We start from the raw sequence: 24,945 nt of genomic DNA on the forward strand, positions 1-24,945 counted from the left end.
AAAGACAGATTTATGATCATAGATCTAGAATTGAAAAAAAACCCTGGAAATTGTCTAGTCCTACCCCCTTCATTTTACAAATGAAGAAGTTGAGTAGCAGAAAAATTAAGTGACTTGCCCAAGGTCATGTAATAATTGGCAGAGTCTGATTTATAATAGATTCTTTAAAATGGGGTTATGTTTGAAGGAACCTTCAGTACATATGTGTAATGTCATCTCTGTGGATGTGTGTATATTTGTGTAATGTGTGGTGTGTACTTTAAAATGCCATAAAAAGCTATTGGTCAAATAGTAAGAAAGGACCAATTAGCAAGCTGATGAACCACTTCCATCTACATTTGTATTATTAAAGTTTGTTAACTGCATCAAGACCTCTGGTTTAATTCAGGCTTTAGCATTCGTTTCCCTTACAAACACCACTTACTCTTTAACTACCAAATTATTGTCTTCCCCTTCCCCCTTCCTGTGTCCTCCTCATTATTTTGAAGTTGGACTCATTAAGGTCACCAATGACCTGTTAAATTTTCCTTTTCATTTACCTTTTTTCCTGCATTGTCAATACCATTTCCTTCCTGAAATCCTCTACTCCCTAGCTTTTGTTATCCTATACTATCCTGATTTTCCACTATTAAGTACTAGACTATTCCTTCTTTGCCTCTCACTCTTTCTTCTTCCTCTTCTCACCCTTTAAATGTGGGTGTCTCCCAAAGGTCTGCCTTTAATCCTCTACTTTTCTCAGATTCAACACTTTTCCTTCTACAATGAAACTCCATGATGAGGAAATTCCTTCTACCAATGCAGGTCATCACTTGAGGTTAGAGTACTTGAACAGAGTCACAAAGCCAGTATGTATCAGTGACAGAACTTGAACCCAGGTCTTTCTACTCCAAGGCCAGCTCCCTATCCAACAGGCCATCTGCCTACCATTATACTGTGCTTTGCTATCACCATGCTATACCTCTATGTTTATACATAGATAGATACAATTGCCTCTGTGTGCATTTATGTGTATGAAGATAGAGATGGCTCTACACCATAGACCATAGAATTAGAAAGTATGAAAGTGAAAAAAGATCAGTCAGCTCTATTTGTATATTCAGTATTTCAAGCTGATTCCCTCTCATAGATTCTAGTGCCTTCAGCATAGTATAGAAGTTATCATTTCACATTTCATAAGCAAATCCCTTGCCTTATTATGGACTGAATCTCTTCTCCTTTGTACAAAGCAAAATCAGACAAAGGACTAAAGTTAAAAAATCATCTCTCAGAGGAGTTACAAATACTCCTGCAATGTGTTTTAAAAGGGTCAGAATGAGAGCATCTTAAAAAGAGGGAGTGGGAGCAGGGTAGTGTGGGGGAGGAAAGCAAAAGTTCATTTAGAATCCAGCAACATCCCAGCCATTGTAGATCTTCAGCCTTTTTGAAAGTACTGACAAATTGGGAAGAGAAAAGAATTTTCTGAAACTGTACCCAAAACATTTATGAGAACAGCACTGGAGAAGATATGTTCTTACAAAGATAAAATTTCCATTTCTCCTAATTTGAGAATAGCTTTAATGTATTTTCCCCCTGAATGATCTTACTAGACAATTTCTATTGTCTTTGGGAGCACAGAGACAGTTTTCAGATGGTGGATAAGAAAGCATTATTGGAGGCAAAAAAAGTGTAGTAGGGGGTTGAGAATCAAACACTATTTTTCCTGGGATGTTCCATGACTCCTCTGCTTTTCAATTCTTGTTTCCAGAACTAGCTCTGTTTGACACCATCACAGATAATTGAAAGCAGAAAAAATACAGTTAAAAATTCATTTTATGTTCCCTTCAGTATTATGAATTCTACCATTTTGACTTGGTTGATCACTGAACTTGGTTCTCTGGGCAGAAATAGAGGCATTATTAGACAGCACATCCAGTCCGCCTATCACTCAGTGACTTCAATATTGTGAATTGTAATGAATGGTGAAGAAGTATGGGTAAGAGAATAACCCACTCTTAAACATGTCCTAGACCATATAAATCAAGTTTATTTCCTCTTTTCCCTCCCATCCATTTCCCCAAGATGCCTTTTACTAGACAAGAATTTCCATTTGGTAACAACAACACAAGATCATGTTTCCATATTGACTTTCTCCACTGAGACCAGAGCCCAAAGATGGCATCTGCTTGCTGAGAGGTAGGGTGGAGATAAGATATCATATGTGTCCCCATTTCATAAAGATGGAAACTTAAGCAGAGAGAGATTAATTGACAGCCTATTTCATAAAGTAGCAGCTTAAGGAAAGAAAAGTTTAGGTTGCCCATTTCCCAATTCTTATTGCCTGTTTTTTCTCAAGAAGAAACTGTTCTCTGGGGGGCTGCTAGGTGGTACAGTGGATAAAGCACTGGCCCTGGATTCAGAAGGACCTGAGTTCAAATCCGGAATCAGCCATTTGACACTTGCTAGGTGTGTGACCCGGGGCAAGACACTTAACCCTCATTGCCCCCACAAGAAAGAAGAAGGAGGAGGAGGAGGAGGAGAAAGAGAAGAAACTGTTTTCATAGCAAGATAACAATAACAGTGATGCCCCCCCCGAATTATTACAGTATTTGTAAGATTGTCATTTCCTAATCCACTATTCCTTTATGTTCTCATTCCAGCTATATTAATTGTTGTCTTTGGAATAGATAAAATTAACTAGCAAAACAACAACTCCTCTTCAAGTTCCCACTTAAGGGTTGTATTGTTAGGCAAAGAGCAACTTGTGTCTTTTGTTTTTGTTGTTGTTCAGTAATGTCTGACTCTCAGTGACCCCATTTGGGTTTTCTTAGCAAAGATACTGGACTTCTCTGGATCATTTTACAGATGAGGAAATGGAGGCAAACAAGGATAAGTGACCTGTCCAGGGTCACACAGCTAGTGAATATCTGAGGCCAGATTTGAACTCAGGTCTGCCTGACTCCAGGCCTGGTTCTCCATCCATTGCAATCCCTCACTTAGTTTCATGGTTTTAGAGCTGGAAAGTACCTGAAAGTTCATCTTATCCAAACCCCTAACATTATAAATGGAGAAACTGAGGCCTTAATGACCTCAAAGTTACCTTCCAGTTCTAAATCTAGAACAATGAATTTACATATTCAAGGTTGCCAGAGCTCAAATCTGAACCCAGGATCTCTGATTGCTTTTTTAAGAGCCCTTTGTGACAAGAGGCAAAGGGGAATGATAAAGCTTGGTGAGCTTTATCACTAGAACAGAAATTAAGCAATGATGGGTGTACATACTTGCTGTTTCATGGGGCATAAGCTTTTATTATTTGGAAGATACTTCTTCATTAAAGAAGGTAGATAAGTAGTACAGTTAATAACATGCTAGACTTAAGAGTCAGGAAGACCTGAGTTCAAATCTAGCCTTAGACATTTACTAGTTGTGTAACCCTAGGCAAGTCCTAGGACTGTTTGCCTCAGTTTCCTTATCTGCAAAATGGAGATAGTAATAGCACCTACTTCCCAGGGTTGTTGTGAAAATAAAATGAGATACCTTAAAGCACTATATGAATTATTATTATTATTAATAAGGAAGGTTCCCATTATCTACATTTATAATGTTTCCCAGTAGAGGAACAGAAATGTATCCAGAGCAATTTTTTTCCTTTTCTTTGAATAGAATTTTATTTACCAAAATATATGTAAAAACAAATTTTAACATCAATTTTTTTAAAACTTTGTGTTCCAACTTCTCTTCCTCCCTCCATTCCCACCCCCCACCCACAAGAACTCAAGCAATTAAAAATAAGTTATACATGAGTAGACACAGAGTAATTATTGACAGATACATATTATATGTGATAAAAATAAACGTAGAGATAAAGCAAAATACAGTGGAAAGGTTATTGGACTGGGGTGGGTGGATCAAAGGCTCTGCAGCCACCTTAGCTTGGGGCATTGGCTAAATCATGAAATGGCATTATATTCCATTCAGAAGGCAATGTGGCACACTGAAAAGAATTCTGGATTTAGACTCGAAACATCTAGATTCAAATCTAGTCTCTGCCACTTAGTAGGTACATTACCTTGAACTAGTCACTTAAATCTGCTAAGCCTTAGTTTCCTTAAAGAGGAAATTGGGCTTAATGAGCCCAAAGTTTCCTTTCAGACTTAAATCTATTATCCCCACCTATAAGATGAAGATGTCTTGCCTTATAGAAAGATTGTAAGGAAGAATCCAAGTAAATTTATAGCCTAAACCTATTTGAATAGATAAATAGAAGAGGAAATTGGATGGTATTTCTTCTGAAAGCTGCCAAGAAAACATGAACTAGTTTTCTCTTAATATCTTGTTGTGTTGTTTTTTTGTTTGTTTGTTTGTTTCTGAGGTTGTAAACCCTTTGTCATTATTAGCAACTACCCTGACTGATTTTAATGTACAGAGGTTAACTCCAGAATCGCTACTTAATGATTGACTTGGTTTCAAGAAAATGGACCACAAGTTTAAACAAAGTAATGCAATGGGGATCTATACCAAATACATTATTGTCAGTGGATAAAAATCAATTCAAGAAAGTTATTCAGATAAATGGTTCTGTGTCATGGGGAAGAATATAGGACACTTCTCTGGCATACCTAGGGAGGAACTAACCCTGATGTGCCTTTTTCTCTTCTCCCTTTTAAAAATCATAACAAGACAGAGAATTCTGCTTCCGACATTTACTTACACCTTTGAACTTCGCAGGAAAAGAAGCAAACTAAGATTGTTACTTGGCAAAAGGGAGGGACAGTCTAATGATCAGAGATCAAACCTGAATTGCTTATGATCTTAAAGTCCAAGAGATGGAGGAGACCGCTAACATTTACTCGAGTGAAATGAGGACAGGGATCTGAATTGAGGGGCAGTAGAACAGACACACAGAGAAATCACACTTAGCTATGATGCAAATCGCTTTAGAAGCATGTGGTCCGTCTGACAGGAAGGGATACTCCTCTGTGACAGTAGCTTCTCTTTTCTTGCTAAGCCAGAAGATAGAACTCTCTGACACTTTTCCCCTTAGGAGACCAGAGTTTCTGACAGCCTTGCTTCACTTCAACCCTAGGGAAAGAGCCTTCTGTGAAAGGAAAAGTTGGTCCAGACTTTTCTTTTTCTTCCTTTCTTCCTTTCTTCCTTCCTTCCTTCTTTTTTTTTCCCAGATACAACAGTAGGTTGAGAGTCTGCAACCCTCCTTTGTCAACCAAAGACTTCTGGGAGGGAGAGGTTGTGACTGTCTCTTCCCCCTTTTTGTGGTCCCTGTCTACTCCCTAGCTATTTTGGTCTGAGCATGCAGTATTTTATAGTTAGAAGGTCTGAATGACCTTCTTTCTTTATTTAATGTATTATTGCCCTTTAGTATCTTTCTCTAAGGCAACTGAAGCCCCTCAGGGATTCATTTCATTTCCAGATGCAGCCAGTGTTGGATAAACAGAATCAGAGTTCATATCAGCTTCTATGAAAAAGAAACAACCCTGCAGGAGTGTAAACTCTGCCCCCTGCAAGCTAAATGTGTTTTCTCACCCAAGCTATTGAACTTGACTTCAGAAATCAGCCTTCACCTGGGGAGCAGGAAAGGAAGAAATCTCACTGTACTTTATAAGTTAGACCAGAAAACTGCAGGAGAACATAACAAAAGATTTTTTCCCGACTTTCTACTTAACTTTCTAATTAAGGGTAGATGCTGATTTTGAGTGAGATCTTTCCATAGTTCTATGTCTATACATCCCAGGATGCATTTTAAAGCCCCAGGTAGAAACATGGTTTTGCCTCAGTTATTATTTGGCAAATGATGAATCATTTAGCCCAACAAAAGAGGACCCATCAACACAGCCAGTTTGCATGGGTAGCAATCAGAAGAGAAAATATTGGCTCTTGGCAATACAAAGCAGGAGGGGGAGGTGACTAATAGCAGGGCAGGCATAATACAGATCAGTGAAGCCAATGAAAAACATGAGAAACAGAGAAAATTTCCTTAATTTAAAGAAAAAACTCTTTCTGATGTTGCTATATACAACATGTTTCAAATCATGCCAAAAATCAGCCCATCTGGATTTTTAGAATTTATTGACAAGATAATTTTTAACTAACTTCATTTGTTGATGCTTTTTAATTCTGTAAAAGGAACTTTTGAAAATTAAATTCACTGTCTTTAAAACACTGAATTTCACTTTTTTCTGCATTTGGGCTAGGCCTAACTGCCATTTCTCATATACAGATTACTTGAGAGCTCCAAAACTCATGGCCTCATCATCGATAATTGAACACAGCATCATTATTCCTGTCTAGATTTTCACATTCACTTGCTTTGATGAAATATTTCAAAGGTTAGTTTTAATAATCGTAACTGACATTAAAATGCCTGAAGATTTGAAAATCACTTTGCAGGCATTATCTAGAGAATGTGATTCTCACAACAGACCTAAAAAAAATCAATACCACAGGTGTTATTATCCCCATTTTGCATATGAGGAAACTGAGGCTCAGAGAGGTCAGGTGACTTCAATTATTCATTCAGTAAGCATTTATTCAGCACCTCAGATATGTCAAGCACTATGCTAAGCAGTGGAAATACAAAGAAAGGCAAGAGACTTTCACTGTCCTAGAAAAGCACGTGGTCTAATCAGAGACAATAAGCAGACAACTACATACAAACAAGTTAGGAAGTGTCTCAAGTCTTTCCTGACTCCTAAACTGGTGCTTTCCCCACTATATTATACTGCATCAACTTTTTGAAAGCCCTAAATTTTCACCCAGCTGAAAAAGTTTAAGTCCCATTGCCTTGATTCCTGAAAAATAAGTATAGGCTCTAAGCTATAAACCAGTCAAAAACACTATGTTGTGAATACTTTCAATCAATCAATCAAAATGCATTCATTATGTACTTACCATGTGCCTGGAACACAAAGAAAAAAGTGAAACAGTTCCTGCCCTCAAGGAGCTCACAATCTAGTAGGGCAGATGGAATATGTACATAAAAGTATATTTAAAAACTCATATGAGGAAGCTAGGTGGCACAGTGGATAAAGCACCGGCCCTGGATTCAGGAGGACCTGAGTTCAAATCCAACCTCAGACACTTGACACTTACTAGCTGTGTGACCCTGGGCAAGTCACTTAACCCTCATTGCCCCACTCCAAAACAAACAAACAAACAAAACCACCTCATATAATCTGACTTTAGGAGTTGGGAGGAGAGAGGTATTAGCTATTATAGTGACCAGGAATGACATTGGAACTGAATCTTGAAGGAAGCCAGTGTTTCAGAGGGCTATAGGTGATGAGGGAGTTCATTCTAGGCAAAAGGTACAGATGGCCAGCACAAAGATTTGGATAAAGGAGATGGGAAATAAAGTGTTCAGTGGTTGGTTGCACCATCAACAAGGCCTGGATCATAAAGTCTACTGCAGGGTGTAATGAGTCTGGAAAGGTAGGATGAAGCCAAGTTGTAAAGAGCATTAAATGCCAAATATAGTCATTTATCTTTGATATTGAAGAGAATAGAGAACCATTGTTGTTGATCAAGTGGTGGGATGATGTGGTCAGATTCATACTTAAGGAAAATCACTTTGGCACATTGTGGAAGATGGATTTTGGAGTGGGAAGGGACAAGAAGCACAGAGATCCATTAAAATAGCAAATTAAAATATAATTCAAGCAAGAAGTGATGAAAACCTGAGCCAGGGTGATAGCTACATGACTAGGAGGGACCTGGATGAATGATGTGGAGGTAGAAGCAACAAGTTTTGGCAATTGATCCGATATATGTAATGGTTAAGAGTGAGGAGTAAGGAATGACATTGAGGTTGTGAATGGAGGTATTGGAAGGATAGTAGTGCCCTTGGGAAATTCTAGACAAAGGTGGGCTTGGAGGTAATCATAATAAGTTCTATTTTTTTCACATTGAGTTTGAGGTGTTCAGAGGATAAATGGTTCAAAATTTCTATTATTCAAATGGAATAAATTAATAATTCCTATATTGGAATTCCAGTTAGCACGTAATACCCTTTACAACCTAGTCCCAGCTGAATTCTCCAGATTATTACATTCGTTCTGGTTTACCCAAATTGCTCTGGCTCAGTTCATCACACACAGAATTCCATTTCCCATCTCTCATGCCTGGAATGAACTCCTTTCACGTTTGTTCCCTGTTCTCCTAGTGCCTCCTCACATCCAATCACATTGTATTTATTTTGTAAATATTGAATGTTATACAGATGCATATGTATATAAATATAAAAATCACATGATAAGATGTAAGCAGGGACTTTTTCACTTTTGTTCCATGTATCCCCAGTGCTCAGCTCAGTGCTTGGCACATAGGAAGTACTTGTAAATGTTTATTGACTGATTGTATGGTTGATATAAAAAAAAAAATCAGACTTTTGGGGACTGTGAAGCAATCTGTAGGTCACTGGCGAGTATGCCATACCTTTCAGGATCATGCTTGTGACCATATGATGACTTATTGTTACCTACTTTTTACATAATATTTCCATTCAATGCATATTATTCACCAAATCAATTAAGTACACATTTACTAAGCTCCTACTATGTGCAAGACACTACTCTAGGAATATAAGCACAAAAATGAAAGTCCTTATTCTCGAAAAGCATACATTCTATGTTCTTTTACTCCTTGTTATCTGTGTCTAGTTTTTAATTTGCTTCTCATCACCCCAAAGGAGATTTAAAAGTCAGATTTCCATCAAAGATTTTGACTGAATTGATGGGTCAGTTCAATCAAATACTTAGTCAATTAGTCTGGGAGAAAATAACCCAGTCATTTAATCTGGGAGAGGAAAAAAATAAGAACTTTGTACCTTGACACTGCAGTTAAAGAAACAGAATTCTGACAATTGGGTCCATTCTGTGGTAGAGAAGAAAATCTATAAGGCTATGGAAGTCACAAGTTATTCTTAACATTTATTAGTCAATTTCCCGAAATCAATAATAGGATACTACACAAAATGTGTATCTTCTCATGTGAAGCCATAAACAAAACCCTCCCTAAAATGGAAAATTGGCCATTTGATACTGGGAAAGGCACCACATGGTAGACAATAATGTGTCCCTTTTAAGTAAATCTGTGAATATTACCTGTTCTTAAAAAAAAAGACATCTTGCTTCTCTGGACATGAGGGAACTGGTGAGCAAGAACTGCTACCTAAGATTGATTGAGATGTCTTTGTTAATTAAGGTTCCTAATAATAGCTTTGTTGTGCATAAGGTGGGAAATTAGTACATAATTTAATGGCTCCTACAGGGCATTATTGATCTTATTATTACTAATGATTTTGAAAAAACATATCATGCAAACTCTATCGCCTCTAAGAAGCTTTGCCACCTACCCTTAAACATTTCTTTCTTCTGTTTTCTTCATATAAAATGATTTCCAGCATCACAATTCTCCAATAGTCTGTTCCTTCTTCAGAAGTATAATTATCTGTGTATGCTGATCTTGAGGAATAACTGATTTTATATTAACAAAAAAACCCTAGATATTCATTTCATTGTACACATTGTATGGATCCTTCAAGCTATGTTTTTCATTGCTCAGAGTTTAATAGATGAGGCTATTATAACTATGAAGAGCAAATTTACTTCCAGATATACTTCTTACTATCAAGTAGATGAAATAATGTCTATTGTATTGTTGCTTATTCTTCATTATGAAAGATGGACAAATTTTTCGGCATATTACCCTTTGGGTATAAATATATAAGGTTCTTACTAAATATGTTTACTTAGCTGTCTTTTGTGCTAATGCTAGCAGTAGGATGAGTACCACCTGCCATATCACACTTCCTATTTATCCTTTGTCTTGATAATCCAGTGAAATATCTGGCAAGATAGATGGCAGGACTGAGCAGATCACATCAAGGAATAGAAGAATATAGAATTATTTTGAAGATAATGACAAATGACATATATGTATCTCTTGAGAATTTGCCCAGAGCTTATGTATATGATTTTATGTAACCCTCATAACCAACCTTGTGGGATTGTTACTCTAGGTAGCAATATTCCATTTTCCAGATGAGGAAACTGAAGATCAGAGAGGACATAGCTATTGTCACACTACAACTAAGTGTTGAAGAGAAAATCGTCACAGACTAGGAACTTGGAGAGAGGATAGGCTTTTTCTAGTCCAAATATCTTGGTTTCAAAAGAGGAAAATGGCTGGCCCAAAGTCATGGAGGTAGAGACCAAGGCAGGTATTCCTAATTCTAAATCTACATTCTTTACACTACGTCATGTGGACTCTCAAATTATTGAATGATAGTATATATGTCATAGTACTTTGTAAACAAAATACTGTTGTTATCATTGTTTTATGAGTACATAGAAGACTTTAAAAAAAAAGACTATATTGTTATGTCATAATCTAATTGCGAGTAACTATGAAGTTCCTTCTGGCTGAATCCCCCCATTAAGCTATTTTGAATAGGAATCTGGTACATCCAATACCAGTTCAAATTTTCCATATTTAGCTTTTTATGATTCTCATTAACATGTCAAGAATGGAAAGGAATATGTAAAAACAAAAAGTAAGCATCCTAAGTTCTACGTATTTAGCATAGCAACCTGATAGATTGCATGAAGGTACCAATATAGGTCTACTTTATTTTCATTATCAAATTCTCTTCTGAAATGCCTATTAGACATCACTATTCCCCAAATTCAGTGTTTTACAAAATATTTTGAATGCATCTGCTCACACTGGATCTCAGGACTGATTTGGACAGGGCCCCCCTGAATTTCTATAATTTGTGTTAGATAAAAAGTTGTCTTTCTAGATGTGTAGGATCTACTCCAAGTGCCCACCCATATTAACTAACCCTCAAGTATATAGAGTGGCTTTGTGAATTACCATGTATGAAATGAAGAAAAACATACCAGGAGATGTGATAATTTGTCACTGGTTAGCATTTGGTCTCCATCTAAGTACTCAATGTCCCTCTCTTTTCTGGAGGATATATTTGGCTTGGGTAATGAAACTCTAATCCCATGGACTCATGTTACTTTGTAATGGGGCAATCTAGATTGTGACATCTTGTAATTCACCGAGGCAATATGGTACAGTCAATAAAGAGCAAGACTCAGAATTAATAAATTCTAGATTAAAGTTCTCACACATTGATTGTGTGACCTTGTACAAGTCATTCATGCAACTAATTCTCTAAGGCTATAAACTGCAAAACAGTTGCCAGTAGGCATTGGTAGAGAGAGTATACCATCTGAGGCATTACATCTCCTTTCTCCATCCCTTTGCTCTAGGCATTCCTCATGACTAGAATACATGCTCTCCTTGCCTCTACCTCAGAGAATACCAATCTTCCTTCAAGTCACAGCTTAAGTGTCACCTTCAACACAAAGCTTTTCAGGCTCTCCACCATTTTTAGTATCTTTCTTTCCTAGATATTTTGCATTTCTTTTTTATTTTTGTATTTGCATTTATTCTCTCTATATACATATTTGCATATACACATATCTACAGTTTATGTATGCATAGTGTGTGCATGTGTGTGTATACTTGCGCCCAGTGGGGAAAGACAGAGGAGAAGAGGGGGCAAAATAATGTGCAATGAATAGACAGAGAGCTAGCCTTGGTCTGATTCTGACAATACTGTCTGTGGAACTCTATACAACAAAATTAACTTCTCAATGCTCTAGGTGAGGCTCTGTAGGTTGCCAAGAAAGTAATACTCTGCACGGGTAAAGGGTTCCTTTAGGAAGTATTTCCCCAGAACCAGTGAAATCACAGGGCAGTTCTTATCCCTGTGTCTATATGTTGTCTCCCTCAATAGAATATGAACTTGAGAGTAGAGATTGTTTTATTTTTGTCTCTATAGTCTCAGCACCCATAATGGGTGCTTAATAAATGCTTAAACATGAGTTGAGAAGGTTTTCTTTCATTAATGGTGGATTTATTTATACACTAAGCCAATCCTTCAGTGCAACTAAATATTTTAAAGAGCAAATGGATGTTTTAGTGTTCTGGATAATTTATGGAATATTTGGGATATATGGGATATTTGAGTGTAAATCCTTAACAGTTAGCATTACTTTCAGGCCATGGATTCTCATTACAAAGAGTCAACTTGATAGGGTGTGTATTCTCCTTGCCACCTCTATTGTAGAAATTAATCAGTCTGGTAGCACATCCTAGAAACTTAGCCAGGAGAAAAGGTATCTGAAAAATGATGGAGCTAGGGGGGTTGGATTTACATCAAATTATTATCACTCTTTTCTACCCTCTTCCAAAAGAATAGCCTTAATTTAGCAAAAGGCAAATGAAATACAAACAAGTGAATCTTGATCACAGGACCATTATGGTCTTTGAAAATCTAATGAAATCAAATGTGATTTTGCTTCTAGGTAACAGGAAAACATAAGTCAAATGCTTTGATTTTCCTTCTCTCTTCATACTGTGAATTTCTGGTACCAGCTTAGTCAATGTCTCATGTCAGATTATTTTGCAAAATAAACATATTTTCCTCCTGTACTTCATGTGAGTTCTGATTGTGAATTCTACTTCTCTGCTTTTTCTGCTTCTTATTTTGATCACAAATCCTATTCCCTCTTCCTCTCTATTAATTAGAACTGATCACCCTAACCTTTGTCTGGTGCTTAATTAAGGTGTGGAGCAAGGGAGCCAAGAGGGCATATCCTACTTGGTATTACCTTGCCAATCTTAAAGAAATAGCAGACAACAGGATAGTTTCTCAGTTGCTCTCTGCTTGAACCTAAAGTCTGTTAACTTTTCTGTCCTTTTTGTGTTTCCTCTCCTCCTTCTATCCTTTTCCCCTTGTTCGTCAATCTCTATTCTTCTCTGTTTCAGCAAAACAATATCAGTCAAGGTAATTGATGATGAGGAATATGAGAAAAACAAGACCTTCTTCCTTGAGATTGGAGAACCCCGACTGGTGGAGATGAGTGAGAAGAAAGGTGGGGGAGATGCTCCAAAGTTGAGCCTAAAATGCCTGTGCCTGTTTATACTACACTTGGACGCCCAGCACTGTTCAAAACATTATTTACAAGGCACACATCCCTCCGCCTATGTAACGGGGCATGGGCTTTCCAACAATAATCCAAGCATTTTCCCACTGACCTCTCATGAACTATAAGGTCTTTTCCAACTCTAATTCTATGATACCACAATTCTCTAGTCTTAGATCCCAGCACAGGATTCTGGGAATCCTATGCTCCCTAGGGAGGTATTGCTAATCTTTTGATTCAATAACTCTATCCACTTTGGAATGAGGTACAGAGCCACAAAATTTGAATCGGCTGAAATAAATGTATCAGGGAAAAATATGTTTGTGCTCTTCAGTGTAAGGATATTGAATAGTATAAACTGAAGTTAATTTGCCTCTCTCCAGGGGCTTCATTGGTGAGACTGAATGGGGCCAGAACCTGATTAGCCCTTATGCCCTTTTACATAATTAATGGAGGTGGATGTGATGCAACAATCTCCTTCCATAACATCACAGTGACATCGAGCTTGGTGGACACCTAAAGCATGAGTGTGTGAATCCAACCATTTGTTTTGCCTTTGTCTTATGTTCCCACAGGAAGATCATTACCCTTAGAATATTTGACCGTGAGGAATATGAGAAAGAGTGCAGTTTCTCCCTTGTGCTTGAGGAACCAATATGGATAAGAAGAGGAATGAAAGGTGTGAGAGTATACCAAGATATACCAGCGAGAAATTGTACTCTCTCTCTCCGTATCTCCTTACTCTCACGCTTAACTCTCTTCTTCCCCTTTGGCTACCAAAATACTTTACTTTGTCTCCTTAAAAGCTTTAGCAGTTTTAAGTTTCTTTTTCTAACTCCCCAGTGCACCAATCATTGCCCACTAAAGGAACCGGTGGTAGAATACCAACTAACCCAGTCTATAACTACATGCCAACAACCTCATGAAATGGAAAGCATTTCATTAATTCAGAAAAGTTGATATAATAGTTTAAAATATTTTTCCCTTACCCAGGATACTGTTGGTCTCATCATTTTTATCTTTATATTTGATTCTCACTAATATAATTTAGTATAGTTCTTTTAATAAAAAGAAACAACAATGTGAGACAGTAGAGCACAGTGTAGAGCTAGCTACAAAGACAGAAAGGCCTTGGTTCAGGTCCCACCTCTGAAACCTACTAGCTATGTGACCCTGTACAAGTTACGTACATCTCTCAGTTCCTTAGACAACTCCCTAAAGGTATAAGTTGTAGAGAATTTTCATTGTAGAAGTGTTCTCACCAGGGATTTCACTATACAAAGGAAATCACAGGCCCCGTCCTTATCCCAAACAAGAACAACAATAAATAGACATTTATAAAGCACTTTACAACGAACAAAATTTTTATATATGAAATATTTTATATATTCGATCTTTTTTGAACTTGCCCACCCAAAGAAGTAGTTTGTCAGGTTACTGCCATCTCCATATTATATGAGATAATATATGTAAAGTATTCAGCACAGTGCCAGGCACATAGTAGGTGCTTAATAAATTATTGTCTCCGTATTCCTTTCTCTACATGAGGCAAACTATCTCTTGTGCCACCCAGATATCCTGTGAAATAAATAGCACAAGTATTATTACCCAAGTTTGGGAACTAAACCCAAGCTTCTGATCACCAGTCAATTGCTTTTTCCATTATGCTCACTTGGCCAAGTGTTGTGGCAAACACCTGTAATCCCCACTCCTGGGGAAGCTGTGGCTGGTGGTTTGTTTTAGTTCAGGAGTATGCATGCTTTCCTTCCAAAAAGGGAATGATTAACAAGAGTAAAAAAAAATTAGATACAGTTGGACTAACATTGAGAGACAGCATGATATAATGGAAAAAGCTCATCATTCTAGGATAACAGGTGCTGGGAGGGCTAAAGACAATGAGAGCCACCCAATTTGACACCAAGGAGTAGAGGAGTACTAGGCTGCCTAAGGACTGACTAACCAGCCTGAGGCAGAAATGGAGCAGGTCAAAGCTTCCATGCCAGCCAGCAGTGGAATCATGCCCCTGAGTGTTTACTGAACTTCCAACAGGTGTGAGATAGGGACACTCAGTCTGAAACAAACAAAATCCATTATGCCACCCATAAAGCAAAAATGTTTACCCCCAATAGATTCTGGCTTTATAGACCTTGTAATTTAAAAAACAATAAACCAATAATAAAGACTAGGTAAGGATGACTGGCAATAGCTGAATTCAAGGCAACAAAATTAACTACTTTCAAGAATCCTGAAATTGAGATTTGCTTTAGAAGCCTAGAAGCAGACAGATAAAATGTAATAAAAGGAACATTCTTTAAAAGTGAATCTCACAAAAGGTAGTATTATATCAGAGCTCGATGTCTCTCTTATATCACCAGATTCAACACAGAAGATTTGCTAGTATCTGAAACCATGACCAACTGTCATTTTGTTAATAGGATATGTATGTTCCTTCAAGAAAGGTTTAACTTTTGAAGAATTGTTGCTTTTGAAACTATTTAGTAGAATTGAAATTGAGGCAACATTAATTTAATAACATTTTAGGGCTAAACTTAACTGAGTCATTCACACATTTTAAAAAACCACATAGAGAAGAAATCAGCTATGTCTGTGTCTTCTGTCCCTTTCTTGAAAGGTTTGAATTTTCTAGAAGAAAGACACCAAATTGGCCTTGAAATTATGCTAAAACATACATACACACATCATCCTTCTAGGAACTTCTGGCATGTACCCTTGCAATAATATTAAAGTTACTGATGGTCAGGACTATGAAATCTAGGCTGAGAGCTGGTACTAGTGCAGTCATTGTATTTATTCAGATTTTTTACATAGGATCTGATTTCTTTATCCCCTGCCCTAATTTTTTTTCAGTTGTCAGGTCCAGGGATCAGCACTGATTTGTATAGTTCTCCTGCTTAATGAACATTTGACTCTGGCCAAATCCTTTGATGATGTGGGCTACTTTAATATAAACATAGGCCATCCTAAAGTCATGAGTAATTTTCAATTATTGACTAATAAATATAAGTTATGTGTCATATAAGGAGTCTGGATAACCTCACCCAATAAGCATGGAACTTGAGGCTCATAAAAGAGAGATACTGCTTCGTGCTTTTGAAAAGGGGAAATTCAAATGAAGAACACTAAGTCAAATGACCTTTAAAAACCAGCATTTAATTGGGCTGCTAAATACCCAAATAATTATGCTTTTCTTCCAAAATTGAACTATTACCAAAAGTGAAGGAAATTTAGATACAGTTGGGTTAACATTAGGAGACAATATGGTAGAAGGGAAAGACCTCCTAGCTCTAGAGTAAGGGATGCTAAATTCAAATACTGCCTGGGTGACCTTAAGTAGTAATTAACTTAACCTCCTGGTACCTCAACTCCGTTTTATCTATAAATGAGAGGATTGTATTAGGAGGCCTTTGAAGTTCCTTCCATTTCTAAATCTAAGGTCTTAAATGTCTGGGGTTTTTTAAAGTATTTCTTTGCCTGATGATGGAAATTTAATAAAAAAGGAATTAATGATTATATATGCATATATTTACATGAATATATGTATTATATATGCATATTATTTTTCAAATAATCTATTAATGGATGGAAGGAAGAAAAGCATTTATTAAACGCTAACTGCATTTCAGGCACTGTAATAAGAACTTTGTAAATTTTATCTTATTTGACTCTCACAATAATCCTAGGAGGTAGTTGTTATTGTTATCCCCATTTTACCATTAAGGAAACTGAAGGAAACAGAGGTTAATTGACTTTCCCAAGGTCACCAAATCTGAGGCCAGATTTTAATTCAGGTCTTCTTAACTCCAGGTTCAATGCTCTATCTCTTGTGCCACCCAGATATCCTGTGAAATAAATAGCACAAGTATTATTACCCAAGTTTGTATATAAGAGGGTCTAGAACTGGAAGGACCTCATCCAGTCTGACCTCCTCATTTTATATATGAGGAAATTGAGACCTGTGATGTTTAAGTGACTTGTCCAAAATCATAAAGGTAATAAATTCCATACCTTTTTTCCTATACCTCCTCCAACTGGAAGGCAGTATGTGGACTGAGGTCTTCAATAGTATCACTATTAGGATTAGAGAGCTCAAGTTAACCAAGGTGTATTGGAAAGAGCATTGTACTCAGAGTACAAAGACCACTGTTAGACTTGACTCTTCCACTTAATAGATATGTGACCTAATTTGTCAGGAAAAAACAAACAAACTCATAACTTCATGTTTCCTTGTGTGTAAAAAATTGGTGATCGTCACCATCCCTCCCAGAATCATAGGCTATAAAATTTGGAAAGAACTCCTAGATCATCAAGCACTGCTCTTTTTATTTTAAAAAGTGATGGGGGCAGCTGGGTGGTGCAATGGATAAAGTACTGGCCCTGGATTCAGGAGGACCTGAGTTCAAATCCGGCCTCAGACACTTAACACTTACTAGCTGTGTGACTCTAGGCAAGTCACTTAACCCTCATTGCCCTGCAAAAAAAATTGATGAACTGAAGCTCAGAGAAGTATGAATGACTTCTCTGAAATTACACAAATCTTCAAATTCAGAGCCAGGATCTAAATCCAAGTCAGCTGACCTCTGCCCCATTCTTCCATGCTGCCCTCCCCCAGTGACATTATGTGATCATGTTGGTAGTCCTGGGTTGCATAGATCAGAAGGGTCAGTGTCATGACTAGAAGCCAAATCTAACCCCAAATTTAGTGTTCTTCCTCCTGCTCTCCCCTCAGTTGTCCATTAGTACTGAGGAAACAAATAATTGAAAAAGCCATACTGTGTTCTTTCAAAGATATAGTCAAGGGGCAGCTAGGTGGCACAATGAGTAAAGCACCAGCCCTGGATTCAGGAGGACCTGAGTTCAAATCCTGCCTCAGACACTTGACACTTGCTAGCTGTGTGACCCTGGGCAAGTCACTTAACCCTCAGTATCCTACCCCTACCCCCCAAAAAATAGATTTGATCGATATAACTTCTCTAAATTGTTTCATTTTAATACAAGAAAAATCTATCTACATCTGAATATATCCCTTCATTGAACCATCTTTAATAGGAAGGGAGTCTTAGACTAATTAATACATTTCATTGGTCCATTGGTTCATACAGTGCTATATAAAAGCAAATTAAAATTCATTTATAGTATTATCCAATTTCCACATCCACCATGTAGATTTATGACACTACCAACATAATTAGGAAGTATCCTTTAATGCCACTAAAATTAAAGAACAGAGTGTGAGAATGTCATTGGTATATTCTCTCCAACATCCCTCATCAGGTAATTTTGATATATTTAATTTCATGACTGAAAATGAAAACAAAATTTATCTTCTGAGTTGATTCTGGGATTAAAGTATAGTTCTAAAAAGATACAGTCCTAAAAGGTATAGTATTAAAAAATAATAAAATCATTTTCCCAAAATTTTGGTAGCAGTAGCCATGTACTAGAGTCCTTCTTAAGTTACTTTTGAGGGGGCAGTTAGGTGGCACAGTGGATAAAGCACTGGCCCTGGAGTCAGGAGGACCTGAGTTCAAATCTGACCTCAGACACTTGATACTTACTAGTTATGTGACCCTGGGCAAGTCACTTAACCCCCATTACCCTGCAAAAAATAAATAAATAAATAAGTTCCTTTCGAAAAGGTTATAAAAGTCAAATATAATGACCAATTAGTTAGCTTTACTTCCTTAATGTACAAATTGAAAGGGATTTTACTTCGTGAATTTCATGAAAATAAAATATCCATATAGTCTAAATTCAGGGTATGCATCCCATCTCAAGCCAGACAGCAAAGGATACATTTCCATGTGCTTTTTCTTCCTGTTCCCAGTGAATAGGATACCCTTAACTCTTGAGATCTTGCCTGATTTAGAACTCCCTTGTAATCGTTTTTTAATAACTCCAAGAAATATTCAGATTTATCTAATAAAATCTTTCTACTTAAGGATATGCATATGTAGTATATAAGATATGTAGTGTATAAATAGTGTGGAAAATTTAATTATATCTACATGTATATTCATGTAGACATGTAGACACATATGTATGTGTTTGCATAAACACGCATGTATAGAAAGGCAGGCTTCTTAGGGACCAAAGGTAGGACATTTTTCCCCACACCAGAATGCCTCATGGTACCCTGAATTTTGAGCAGTGATTTTCTTGCCCTCTAACCAGATCTGCCTGGATTTCTTTCTGTGGATATTCCTTTTTATTTTCATTATTCATTTGTTCTCTTATTCTGTGTTTGTCTTTGTCTGTTTCCTTCACAGCCCTGTTGTTGAATGAGCTTGGTAAGCATTTCATTTCTTGCTGTTGTTCTTCATTTCTCCAGGTTTTTCTTTCCATATGTATGTATATGTGTGTGTGTGTGTATGTCAAGGCATTTTTCATATGTCTGACTTTTGTTTTGGAACTGTTGGTTTATTACCAAGATTGTCGTTTTAGGACGTATATTAGTCCAGTTTTTTTCCGAATGTCCACTAATTTGTGGTCCATTTACATTATAAAGATGAACTATCTTAAAGATGAATGATTTGTGAGCCATGTGTGAACTAAGTTTATTGTGATTTTGAATTTAGTCACACTAACACTTAAAAGTCATGGAATTTATACTTTAACAAATGATTTCCCATATTTATAAATATAATGTATAAAACTTTTCATTGTGTGGGTGGGTAGCCAGGAAATCTAATGTCAAAGGGGTTGGGTATATCTGATGTACTTTGAATAAATCATAATTAATATTCTTTTTTCTCTTTCATTGTTTTTAGGTGGCTTCACCATAACAGGTATGGAATTTTAAAGTCTAATGCCATCAGATTTCTCTTTGATCACACCATAGTACTTATTAATTTATTTTTCATCATGCTTCTTTTTATCTTCTTCAATCTGCTTTAAGGGAAAACCCGCTATGGTAAGGAAAATACCAAGTGTCCTTCATTTCATTCCTATATACACTAAAAATCACACAAAACAATATTGAGCCTTGTGTCACTTTGATTAACATAAATTGATGGAAAAGCATAGTACTACTGATTTTCCTCATATCACATGCATTGTGTTCATCAGAAAGCATTTTTTTCAAAGAGAAAACTTAATTAACAATCTAATGTTTCACATGTCAATATAATTAATCAACAGGTATTTATTGAGAGATTTCTCTGTGCATGTCACTGCTATAGGGGAGACAAAGTATGTATTATAGTAATAACATCGCTAGAAAAATTTAAGGTTTATAAAATATTATCCCCAAAATACTTGGGTTGGTAGATATATTACAGTGTTTCTATCCTCAGATAGATAGATAGATAGATAGATAGATAGATAGATAGATAGATAGATAGATAGATAGATAGATAGATAGATAGATAATCTTACAGGAATTATATTGAGTTAGCTTTATGTCCATAATCTTTTTTCTAATAAATGTTCCAAGGGACCCCCACACTATGGGAAGGTTCTTTTGTCCTCCCAAATATCAGTCACTACCTCACAAGGCAAACTATACCATTTTCATACAGCTCTGAGAATTAGAAAGCCAAAATATAGCTTCCATTATCTTCTTTCTCCTGTTCCACCTGTTCCTAGCCTTTGAACAAATTATGTCTATTAATCTAGACACTCTCTTCCACATACCATTCAAATACAAGGTGTCCCACTGTGACACAGACAAATGTGGTAAGTATTTTTCTGTATTTATCCCAGTTTTTAATAATAAAGATGATGGCATTTGAAGCAGTTCATAAGTGTCACCATTTTTCAAAACGGTATTTAAAAAGAGAATTAAATTCATTTAGATGATTAGAAACTTTCTTATTCTTCCTTATCCATTTTGAGCTACAGTTTTCTCCATTATCCCCATATTCGTTTGGCTCCTTCCAGTCTGATGTTTATTTTACTTGATAGAGAAACACAGTGGTTTAATATTTTTCCTCTATCTTTTGACAGTATGTCATATTCCCTCTCAAATGGGACTATCCATAGTTTACATTACTTGTTATATTTGCCACTCTGATAGGTGTGAGGTGATACCTCAGAGTTGTTTTAATTTGCATTTCTCTGATCAGTAGTGATCTAGAGCATTTTTTCATATGATTAAAGATATCTTTGATTTCTTTGAGAACTGCTTGTTCATATACTTTGACCATTTATCAATTGGGGAATGACTTGTATTTTTATACACTTGACTCACTTCTCTATATATTTGAGAAATGAGGCCTTTATCAGAGATATTTGTTTCAAAAATTCTTTCCCAGTTTTCTACTTCCCTTATAATCTTGCTTACACTAGTTTTGTTTGTGCAAAAACTTTTTAATTTTATATAACCAAAAAAAAGCAGGGGTGAAGCAAGGATGCCCATTATCACCTCTATTATTATTTTATTAGAAATATTAGTGACAGTATTTCTTGTTTTAATTGCTTAAAAGCTCTTTTTATTATCCTCACGTCCTAAGTTTAAACTCATTCTAGATTTGTTCTTTCCCTATAGTTTTCTTACATATTTTTGCTATACCTTTCCTTATGTGTCTCTCCTTTCCTCTTTTGTATATGTCATTTTAAAATTCTAGCTCTTCAGAGAGTTCTCTATATAGGTACACTGTTTTTTTTCTATATCCCTCACTTTCACATGGACCATTTGTGACTATGTTGCTTGATTTTCATTTTTTTTTTAAGTATACCATCATACTTTAGACAAATTCCTTTTTAACTTTTGGAAATAAGCTGTCATTGGTAAAATGTCACTTTCTCTCAAGATTTCCAGAATTAAGACCAGAGTCACAAACCCCTACATTGTTTATTCAAGCTTCTGAGAAATTAAATGCACATAGTTAAAATAAAAGAAGGCACCCCAAGGCCCTCTGATCATCCCCTGGCACCCCTCAGGACTACACAGCCCATAGATTACTTTTCTAGATACTGATTTCATGTATCCCAACTCTTTTTTGTAGTCCCCTTGCCCCAGTAAGGCTTTTCTTTTAATCAATCTATTGACAATGCCTTGAGAAAAGGTTCTAAGAGTTGTAGGGTATCTTTAATTCTACATCCAACATTACATCTTGATAGTGCTTTTCTTTCAAGTCAATTGTGACATGGATTATAGAAAAGGATGAGCCTGACCCTGGGTTTTCACCTATAGCACCCCTATGAAAGTATGCTATAACATGTGAAATTCTGAATTGCCTAAGGAATATAGGGAAAGTAAAAACAAGTGACTTCATCTAGAGTCCAATTCCAATATTCCAGTATTTTCATTAACTATGGACTTGGAGTAGTGGCACTTCTGGAACTGCAAATTCTGTATCTGGTCTTCTTGTGCTTTGTCATCCCATGGTTCCCATAACACATCTATCAGTAGCAATGCCCACCATTCCAACAGTATGTAGTTCATGTAACATCAGTTCCTATCCCCAAAGTGTTGAAAATATATATTTTGCTGAAAAGCAGCCAGTCATTTAAAGAGTAGAAAGGTCTGTTAGCTCCAGGTATCAGTTTTACCTGGTAAGTGATCATAAGTGCATATATTAACAAAGAAAAAGAGGGGGAAGGGGAGGAAGAGAGAGAGACAGAGAGAAAAAGAGAGACAGAGACAGAGAGAAAAGAGGAAGAGAGAGAAGAGAGAAAAGAGAGAGAAGAGAGAGAGAAGAGAGAGAAGAGAGAAGAAGAGAGAGAGGAAGATAATCAGCTAAACAAAGAAAAATGAAAAAAGAAACAAAACCAACTTGGAGATTTTTGTGTACAGTTATTTAAATTTTTGTGATCTAAGTAAGAAAGAAATCAAGCATCTATCATCAAAATAAGAGAAGCAGCTTCAATCAGAGGTGTCAAATATGTGGCCGGTAGGTCACATGAGGCCTACATTATTCCTCTGTATAGCCCAAACCAGATTAAAATATAACTGGGAAATATTTAACAAAATAGATAAAAATACAATAAAATAAAGATAACATCACAACTAAAAACTAAGTCCATATATGGCCCAAAGGGATCTTTTATGTATGAATTAATTGCCCCTATTTTTATTTAAATTTGACTAGCTTAGCCCTAATTAATGACTATCATATAATAATCATGATGTTGGAGTGTAATATCATCATATATGTAGACAGAATATTCAGAGTATAATAGATGAATACATTTGTAGCATAGTTCCTATATCTAAGCTTGGAAATGGATTTTCCAGTCATGGCAAAATACATTTTCTGGTGAGAAGCTATCAACACTCTGGGACACCCATTTGTAGCTGATACTCAGTTCATCTGGCAGCTGCAATCCACAGGAGCATACACTTCAGTGGAAACCCTACCTGCAGTTAATTCATGATGATGGCCCCCTGCAAAGGTTGGGGCTCAGCAGAATATCTTTAGCAATTTCAAGCCTTTTCAGTTCACAAAGGAAATGCCAGGGAACCCAACAACTTGAAAGACCAAGGTATTCCCGAGAACCACCTATGGATAGATACTTGGTCCTCCCCTAGAGAATAGTGAAATGGGGCTGGCTTTGGTGGTTCATTTATTCATCCTAGCTTGTGGGAAACATGATTTAAAAAAAAGAATTCCCTCTATAGTAGCTCTGCTTAGAATAAATCAATAAGCATTTATTTATTAAGTGCCAAATATATATTAAGCAGTATGCTAAATGCTGAGGACATGAAAACAAAAATTAAACAATCCCTTCCCTCAAGTTTCTTACAAGACCAGAATATAAAATAGAAATAAAATGAATATAAAATAATGGGGGGGGGAATTCAGTGTCATGGGGAATCAAGAAAGATTTCATGCAGGAGATAGAATTTGAGCTGAGCTTTGAAGGGAACAGGATTCTAAGAAATATACATAAGAAAGAAATGCATTCAGGCATGGAGAGTGGCCTATGCAAAATTACAGAGATGTGACATTGTCCATTGTGTAAGAGGATCTCAAAGTAGACCAGTTTGAGGGGTCTGACAAATGAATGAAGAGGAACAACATATGATAAGACTGGAAAGGAAGGTCAGAGCCAGATTATAAAGGGCTTTCAGTGCCAAGCACAGGAGTTTGATTTGATCCTAGAATAAAGGTAAAACACTGAAGGCTTGACTGATGTGGAAAATAACACATGCATGTTTGTATGTGTGTGTGTGCGTGTGTGAAATTTTGTTTACTAACTCCACCGAGAAATTTCAAGACTAAACCAGTGTAATCTGTTCTGCTGATTTTCTGCCAATCCTTTTGCTAGGCCAACCTGTCTTCAGGAAAGTCCATGCTAGAGAGCACCCAATTCCCTCTACTGTAATCAACATTGCAGGTACTCATTTCATCATGATTGCTTCAAAAACCACAATTTAATTAACTCAGAGCTAAAAGCTTTCAAGTATACTTTATGCACAGCCATCAGTTTGTATATGTTATCCACTCTTGATCATTGATTTTTAAAACTACATCAGTGAGAAACAGATCTCTTCTGCTTAGATAACTTCTCAGGAGCTGAGGGGAGAAAAGGGCAGAGCTATAGGCAGTGAATAGAGTATGCAAATTCAACATAACTCTAAATATATATAGTTGTTGTTTTTCAGTCCTTTCAGTCATATCAGACTCTTCATGACCCCTTTTGGAGTTTCTTGGAAAAGATACTAAGTTTGCTAGTTCCTTCTCCTGGTCATTTTACAGATGAGGAAACTGAGGCAAACAGGGTTAAGTGATTTGCCAAGGGTCACACAGCTAATATGGGTCTGAAGTTCGATTTGAACTTAGGTCTTCCCAGCACTTTATCCTCTGCACTATCTGGCTATGCACACATACAATTTTATACACACACACACACACACACACACACATATATATACATACACACACAAATATATATACATACATACATATATATGTATATAGAATTGTATATAGAAAGTTACCTTGTCAGAGAAGTGCAGAAAGCATTACTCAGCCTCCATAAGCCT

The 24,945-nt window shown here is 36.5% G+C and overlaps 1 protein-coding gene across 7 annotated transcripts in view; it reads left to right on the plus strand.

The window, feature by feature from the left end:
* Nucleotides 1–24,945, plus strand: part of SLC8A1 (solute carrier family 8 member A1) — a 519,883-nt gene that overhangs the window by 425,616 nt on the left and 69,322 nt on the right. For 3 of the 7 annotated variants that reach the window (XM_043983113.1, XM_043983112.1, XM_043983111.1), the window contains 4 exons: nt 12,838–12,944; nt 19,784–19,801; nt 19,912–19,926; nt 24,228–24,296. In XM_043983113.1, the coding sequence (XP_043839048.1) occupies nt 12,838–12,944; nt 19,784–19,801; nt 19,912–19,926; nt 24,228–24,296 (209 nt within the window). Of the gene's footprint in view, nt 1–12,837; nt 12,945–13,570; nt 13,675–19,783; nt 19,802–19,911; nt 19,927–24,227; nt 24,297–24,945 lie in introns of all 7 variants that reach the window. The other 4 variants (XM_043983115.1, XM_043983114.1, XM_043983117.1 and 1 more) reach the window with 4 other exon arrangements.

The sequence above is a fragment of the Dromiciops gliroides genome, chromosome 2 (assembly GCF_019393635.1).
Source record: "Dromiciops gliroides isolate mDroGli1 chromosome 2, mDroGli1.pri, whole genome shotgun sequence".
Lineage (NCBI taxonomy): Eukaryota > Metazoa > Chordata > Mammalia > Microbiotheria > Microbiotheriidae > Dromiciops > Dromiciops gliroides.